The 8,311-nt window shown below is 42.3% G+C and overlaps 1 protein-coding gene across 3 annotated transcripts in view; it reads left to right on the forward strand.

Annotated features, from left to right (window-relative positions):
* The window catches only part of ZNF800 (zinc finger protein 800), a 50,203-nt gene extending 42,265 nt beyond the window's left edge, over positions 1-7,938 (forward strand). For all 3 annotated transcript variants that reach the window (XM_084785173.1, XM_084785174.1, XM_084785175.1), the window contains exon 6: positions 3,558-7,938. In XM_084785173.1, coding sequence (XP_084641299.1) covers positions 3,558-3,723 — 166 coding nt within the window. In that variant the 3' untranslated portion in view covers positions 3,724-7,938. The remainder of the gene's footprint in view (positions 1-3,557) is intronic.
* Positions 7,939-8,311: the final 373 nt, after the last annotated feature.

Here is an 8,311-nt window from a genome sequence, read left to right on the forward strand (position 1 = left end):
TTTCCCTGAGAGGGTTTCTTCCTGAATTTGGAGCACACCATTGGCTGGCTGGCTGGCTGGCTGGCGAGCCCCAGGGATCGTCTGTTTCCACCTTCACTGCTGGTGTCCTAGATGTCTTGACCTTTACATGAGTGCTGGGGAGCCCAACTCATCTCAGTGTTACTGCTTGGCTCCTTAATCTATCTGATTTCTGCCTTGTTTGAATAGATGTTGGTTGTGACTTCTTCCATCTAAGCATATTCATTTTCATTTCAAGCCCCGCTTGAATTCTTTCTTACACAGTGGAAAATTATTTTCAAAATGGTAGCAGTGTCTTATACTAGGGAGTCGGCCATAGTGGTGGGAGGTAAGGATTGACAATCAAGAGTAGAGGTAGACTGTTGGTTAATCAGCAGGCGACCATGGCATTGCTGATGTGACACACAGTGGGCAAACAAGAGCTTTCTGTAGGAATGTGAATACAGAGAAGATGAGTCAGTCAGCCAGACAGTCGCCCTGTTAACAACCGACGCTGTTAGTGTTCTTCCCCATGCATCTGCAGGACGGGCTTGGTTTTTGTTTGCTTGTTTGTTTTTCTTAAAGGGTAGCAGCATAGAGTGGGAAATGGTAAAGACGTTGCCCTAGACGCCCTACTGTCTGTAAAGAAGTTACCCTAGATGCCCTGCTGTTTGTAAAAATGTACTGTGCCAGTAGTCTCAGTGTATGTAGGGGGTGCGAAGGGAGAGAGAGTAAGAACTTGAATAGTTTTGAGGGAGACCCCTTCCCCCTTTAATGACGTAAGTGGCAAGTAGAGCACACAGGTGGGAAACTGTTTTTGTTTTTTAAAGAGAATTATAATAAAATATATTGTCTCAATGTTTCTAAACTATGGTCCATGTAAGAAAACTGATGAAAAGTGGGCAGTGGTGCTGTCTTTTTTAGGATGTGACTGTTGTAACTTCTGGTGCCTCTTCATTTCCATGTCTGTTTTAGTATCAGCAAATAAATCCATTTCAGAACCGTGGAAGTCGGGAGGGTGGTCAGCACCTTCAAGTACTCTTGCCTTCACTCTTCTTTCAGGCCCACTTAGATAAATATTCCAGTGAAGGAAGGGGAAGGGCGGAAGGCCAGGTGGTGCACCTGTGATGTTGGGCACACAGCGTGGCATTCTGGTTTGGGGAGCACAGGACTGCACGCATCATTGTATCTCGTTGCTTTGCTTATCCAAAGCAGCCGCCATCTGTCGAAGAGGTCTCGTCAAGAAACAGGAACAGAATATATTTTCTTTGTACTACACAGAAATTTTATGACTTAGCAGAGTGCTTATTTGACCTTGATTGGTGGTAGGATAATGTAATGTGTATTGATTCTAACAGGAGTCGTAGAGGAATTTGGTGTCCTATGGCACAGGCTAACTTAACCTGGCAAACACATTGTTATGAAATTCTGTTTGGGCTTTACACACCTTGGTGAGTCAAGGTTTTTAGTACTTGTTGCCTCGGGGAGAATGGCTCAACTGACTGTGAAGATGAAGGGCATTTTGCTGTGATAAAGGCCAGATTACAGATTTAACTAGGAAATCAAATCTCATCAAGAGTTAATACTGAGCAGCTGAAACTTTTAAAATCACAGGCTTTCTCCCACCCCCACCCCCAAAGCATCAGTTTTCCACTTAGGAAGAGTAGCAGTGCAAGGGAAACCACCATTTTCTCTTACACGCTTATGTTCAGGAATACAGTTCCTAGTGTGGTTCTGTGCAAGCTTCTGCACGGTGACCACATCTTTAGGCGGAGCCCTGGACTGGCCGCTGGCTCTCCTCAAAGGCTAACAACTATTGATTCATCATCTAGTGTGCAGACAGAGGGATGCTTTTATGACTCTGAGCACAGGAATGACAGGAAATGAGAAGAAAAGCCCGGGCTGCCTGCAGTGACTTGGGGATTTGGTTAGACTTTGGTTTCCCTAATCGTAGGAGCGTATTTTCTGGATGGTCCTTCTTAGGAATACAAACCTGATGGTATTTATTTGCTTGCTGTTATTGTCTGGGCAAAGCCCCTAAGACATAATTCACATTCCAAATATTAAATTACATTGATGGCTCGGTGGATAGAGGTGCCACCAAGCCTGACAACATGGTGGCTGGGGAGAAGGGACTCCCACAAGTTGTTATGTAACCTTCATATGCCCTGGAATACATACACCTAGTAAATAACTTTTTAAAAGTTAAAAATTAACCAACCCGAAGTCATTTGTTAATGGTTAGTTTTGTTTTGTTTTTAAAGAGCTAATGCTTTCTATAAAAGCTCTGGTCGCCGTCATTTTGCTCAGGAAGTTACTTAACATTAATGTTTGGTTTCGTAGGATTTGTTCTCTTTGTAAATTTTATTCTTGATATGTGCTATTACTTAAGTTGTGCCTCTGGGCACGATGACCCTTTCCAAAACCTGCAGAAGGCAGGACTCCTGCAGGGTGGTTGCTTTTGTCATCAACTTAAGCAACAAAGAGCATTCCCACAAACACCTAACCTTTGATTTGCTTATCACCGAATAAAATCTGATGACTCTGAGGTTCCCTTAGTCTAAAATATTTTTGAAGCTCATGAAGCAGTGGATTTTCTCTCTAGTAACAGAGCCTGGCACGAGTCTATATTATCATTCTTTTTGTAATTTCCATTTTTTAGCGTACTGTATTCTAAACAATGGAAATTTCAAGTTGAAATTAACCTTTTAGAAGCCCAGAAAACTTTTTTCCTCAAGTAATAATGAACAGAATAAAATAAGGTATAATCTTTGATTCACTATTAAAACTATTGTGTAATACTGTGATTTCTACAGAGCCTAGAGTGAAGATAAGCTATCTCAGTAAACCCATGCCTTAAAATCTCCTTATGCCCACCACTTTGCTACCCTATATAACTTTATTTTTATAAATTCATAAGTGGGATAAATTTAACAACCATCAACTTTTTATTCTAATAGTGAAGTACACTTATTGTGTAAATTTGGCAGTTATAAATAAAATAGAAATAAAGACTATCTGCAGTACCCAAAGGTAACAACACACTGTTGTGGTTTTTCTCCTCCACCATTTTATAAATTTGTGTAGTCTAAATATACAAACACATAGCCTCACACTCTACAAATGCTGACGAAATGGGATTTTTCACTGACTACTTTTTCATATTGTTAGGCATTATCTCACAGCACTATTTTGTTCGCAGGGTAGTTCGCCATGTAATACTGTAACACTTTATTGCTGAATATGAACATTTCCCAAATTTTTTCCCTCTTCTTTCTCCATTTTTATTACAGTCTTTTATTACACTTTAATTGAAATTTTATTTGCATTCACAGTTTTCCTTAAGGGAACATTTTAAACGAGACTTTCTGAGTCAAGGGTTGTCAGCTAACACGGGGCTGTGCTGCGAGCTGCAGCGCTCCGGGGCGCACAGCTTTACCTGGTGGGTGCGGGGCGGGGGCGCGGCGCCTCCCCCGGGCCGCGCGGTTCCTGCGCGATGCTAACCGGCGTGTCTTTGTCTTTCCTCCCTGGGGTCCGCTGCGCCCGTGCGGGGCCCGAAGCCTGGCGAAGCCGTCGCCCCGCAGCGCCGCCGCCATCCTGCGCCCGCCCGCGAGCGCCGTCACCACGCGCCAGGCCGCCGCGTCCAGCTGCCGCGCCAAGCTCCGCGGCGCCGCCAGGGAGCGCCAGCACGCGGCGCGCGCCCTCGGCAAGCCGGCCGCCCCGTGACGCGCCGCGCCGCGCGCCCCCGCGTCCCGCCGCGCCTCGGGCGCCCCCTGTCGGCCTCGGCAGGCCCTGCACCCCGCGGCCGCCGGGGCACCGTCGCGGGTGGGAGCTCCTCGCAGCCTGCCCTGCCTCTCGGGCCACTCGTTGCCACGCGCAACGCTCTTCTTCAGCGCGCCCGGCTTCTTTGGAAACCTCACCGCAGCACATAATTCCTCTTCCCGTCTGTTGCGTGTTAATGACTCCCTGCTCCCACTCAGATTCTCTCCATCCTTAGTTCTTTGAAGCCAGCTTCGTTTTCTCCCCTTCAGCAGTCAACAAGCTCCGCCCCCCACTGCCGCCTGCCCCCCCCCCCCCTCTAACTGTCCAGACTCCCATGACTGTGGGGTGGTTAACCAACCCGTAGTTTGTATCATGAGTAGCTGTGACTTCAGCTCCAGCAGCCCTTGTTTCCAAGGACCTATGCACGCCATCCTTAGAAACTGGAATATTGTCACACGGCCACCACGGAGCGCGCCTCCTCCCACGTCTGCTCCCCCACGGCGTGCTGGTCGAGCCCCTCTTGTTTTCCCCGGGGCTCCTGCTCCTCGGCTGTTCCCAGTGACTGGTCCCAGCCGTGGTGGCCCGTTCTTGTGACACACATTGTCGGTCCCTCAATGAACTATTTTGGGGTGGGGGCCCCTCAGCCCTCGGCCGGAACTTTCTAGGACTGCTGGCTTCGGTCTGTGGCCCCTCGTGTCTTTCACAGGTAAGCCAGGCCTGCCTTAAGGCGTGAAGGCTCTCTCCTCTCCTCTTCGTTTCTTCTGTCTTTCTCAGGTGTTCCCCTCAACACAACTGCTGCACAGTGACCTGCTGCTAGGACCTGAACTGAACGTCAGACATTCCATTCTCTGGTCACCGTTTTCCCATCCTGATTTGTTTGTTCACTGACCTCATTTTCCTACTGTCGAGCAGGCCATGTCTTAGACATATCTCCCGACAAGCCCAGCCCCCATAGCCCACTATCATAACCATGCCTTGAAAGGCAATCCTCTCGGGGCTCAGTTCCTTCTAAGTTGCTTTCCTAGCAAAAATATCCACCCCTGGGCGTGTGAAACCTGTCTTGCGCTGGGCCAACTGGAACAACTGACCATTTCTTTTAAGAAAAATCACAAAACCCAACCATTTTTTTTGTTGTTGTTCTTTGAACACGTTATTGCAAATCTTAAGTCGGTGTTTTTCCCTGTTGTCTCAGCGCCCCCCCACTTCTAGAGTTCCTATGCATGTGTCTCCTCAGCATGTCTCTTTTGTTTTTATATTTCCTTGGGAAATAAGAGTTATAGACAGCCTTCTTCGTCTTCCTACTGCCATGCATGGCGATGACTTCGTTTTGTGACTGTGAAAGAAGACTGAAGGCCAGCCAGCCCCTTCTTCTCTCAGTGCTGTGTGGATCTCACTCCTCTTTCTTGCCTTTTGAATAACTTAAGCTTCTTCTCTTTCTTCTGTACCGTCATTTCCCCCTCCTTTTAATGAATTGTTCAATGACAGTTAATGACGTCACCATTCACCCAGTCTTTGTAGTCAGAAACCTGGGGGCTGTCTTTGCTTCTTCTATGGCTCACAAAGCAGACCATCCTAATGGATCAGTTTCGTTACTCAGCGATGCCTCTTCGTTCTTCGGGTTGGCCTGGAGCTCGCGATGAAGAGAAGGTTATCTTTGAATTTGTGGCCATCTCCCGCTTCTGCCTCCTGAGCCCTGGAACCACAGGTGTGCGCAGTCATGCCTGACTCAGACTTGCCTTTAATCTGCCTCCTTTCCAAATTCAGTGCTATTACTAAGTCCGGGCTAACATATTTTTCTCACTTGTCCTCTGTTGAGCTAAGCTAAGTCCATGGTCTCTCAGCTACCATTTTTTACCTACTTTAGTACATTTTTGATAACCTGGTAATAGTGACCTTTCTCATCCATTAAATCAAATGAAGTGTTGCTTATAGAATAAAATCGAAGCTCCTTACCACGGCTCACAAAGCTGACACCATTCCGCCCTGCCCCCAACCTCTGTACTCTTACTGTTTTCGTGTGTGGCCGTACAACACTCCAAGCAAGATCTTTCTTGTCCCTCAGGTGGTTAAATAGATGCTACTATTTCTAAGCTGCTTTTCGCGGCCGCCCTCTCCTCCCTCACCCATCTATCCTGGGTGCGAAGTCCTGCGAGAGGCCTGCCCAGAGCACCATAGAGAAATTTGTCATTACCTCTCCTACCTAGTTCTTTATTTGTAATCTTATTTATTTGTTTATTCTGTTGTATTTCCTCCCCACCTCCACTAGAATGTATGAAGGAAGAAACTGTGTGGATGTCTGGATTCCACACTGCATTCTCTGCCCAACGCACGCTCGGGGCATGTTAGGTGCACAATAAGTGTCTTTTGAAGGAATAAATGAATACATATGCTAATTTCTCTGTTGGGGATTCACTTTTCTATTGACTTTGTAAATGCTGTTTATATATTAAAACCACTAATCATTTGTTTATTGCAGACATTCTGCCCCTTCCCCAATATGTACCAGTTTAATTCTTGATGTCTATGATATAAAGGAATATTGTATTTTCACAACAATAAATATCTTTTATGAATCCTGCATTTGGTGATATGTTTAAGAAGGTCTTCTCCATGTCAGTGTTACATTCATATTTGTTTCTTTCCTTTTAATTTTTTAGATTTAAATATTTTCTCAAAATAGAATTTATTTTTTGGTATACATGTGATTAAGGGCCTAAATATTTATTTAGTTGTTACATCAACACTTATTGAAAATTCTTTTTCTTTTATGGTTTTGAATATTTCACTTTTATCAAATATTAAATTCGTATACCTAGAGTGGTTTCTGAATTAATTACTTGTTTGTTGTTCCTGAAGCCTGTTGTTTTAACTATTGTCATGTTACCAGTTGCTTTACTGTGTGATTACAATGAAATAACATTACTCTTATTTTTATTTAAAATATTTTTGGTTTTCAGCTGTGTTTTTGCATTTATTCTCCCCAATAAGCTTTAGGTATGTTTTGGTAAACTCCAAAAGAATGTCTCCTGTTATTTTGTTTAGGATTGATTTACGATGGTGGGTTATTGAGAAATAGTTGTAAAGTGTGTAATATTAATTCTTCTGCTGAGGAACTTGTCACATGTCAGGGTTACTGAAGACACATTGTATGTCATTTATTTTATAATGTGCTGTGAACTTATTGGTTATATCTTAGCTATTTTACATTTTGTTGCTATTTGACTGATCATTTCCCCCTTTCTAAGAGCTTTTATGAAAGCTGTTCCTTGTAGGGTCAATTGATTTTATATATTTAATAACTTTTTAGAATTACCACTAATCCTTACTGATTCTTTTCTACATAACAAATCATTTTAAGCATAATTAATGATAATTTCATGTTTCTTTGGCTATGCTTATACCTCATCAAATAAGTGATGGTAATATCTTTGCTTTTATTCCTGACTTTTTCGGAATGCCATCAGTATTTTGTCAGATTTTAATGCTAACTACTGGACTTAAATACAGGCCTTCCTTCAGGCAAAGGAAATGATTTTCTGGTTCAAATATACCAAACTCATTTTGGGAAGGTCTTGTTGAATTATGTTAAACACTGTAGGCAACTAGAGATTATCTTATGGTTTTATTTTGTGGTCTGTTACCACAATACACTATTATTTTGAACAGATTTCCTATTTCTGCATAAGATATAGTCTGTAATCATGGTGAACTTCCCCATTTTACAGATAATAATGTTAAATTCAACCCATACGTTTTAACTGGGGTTATTACATTTATATTCATGAAAAAGATTAGATTGCAATCTTATATTTTTATACTCTTTCTTAGCTTCGGAAGGGGTACTTCTCTCTGTTTTATGGCATAAGCTAGTGCATACCGCAGGAGCTGCCTATTTCTCTGTTTTATGGTATAAATCAGTACAAACTGCAGGAGCTGCCTATTCTGTATACTATTCTGTATAAGGAGGAGCCCCTTATAACACTGTTTGTAAGATAAAATAAAATTCTCTAAGAAAATTGAAAATGTTCATGTTTTTGTCCTATACAGGCAAACATAGTTCTTGAATAGCAACTTTAAAATTATATTTTTAAAAAGAAAGTCATGCATTTTAATAGAACTTAAAAATATGTTAGATTTCTGCATATATTTATCTTATAATTAAAAATATTTTTCTCTGTATCTGTGGTTGTAGTGTTTTTCTTACTTCTGAACTTTCTAGTCTTTAGTTGTATTTTTTATTTTATTAGATTTACCAGTCTTTTTAAGAAATCAGCACTTAAATATTTTATTAAGTCTAGTTTTTCTGTTCATATCAATATAATTATTTATCTCTATTTTCTTCCTTATTTTTCCTAAGTTTAGTTGTTTTACAAATGTCTATTTGTAATTGATGATTTAGGTCTTAATAATAGGACATAAGCCTATGGATTGCTTCTAGGCACAGCTTTGTTACATAGTAGCCTCCTACTGTTACAGTAGCAGCTGTCTCTATTTTTAACTGGTGTATTTACAATAATGTTCTGATCTTTTTTTCCCCTGTTAATCCTGCTTT

This window comes from Acomys minous (genome assembly GCF_964271855.1).
Source record: "Acomys minous genome assembly, chromosome: 6".
Lineage (NCBI taxonomy): Eukaryota > Metazoa > Chordata > Mammalia > Rodentia > Muridae > Acomys > Acomys minous.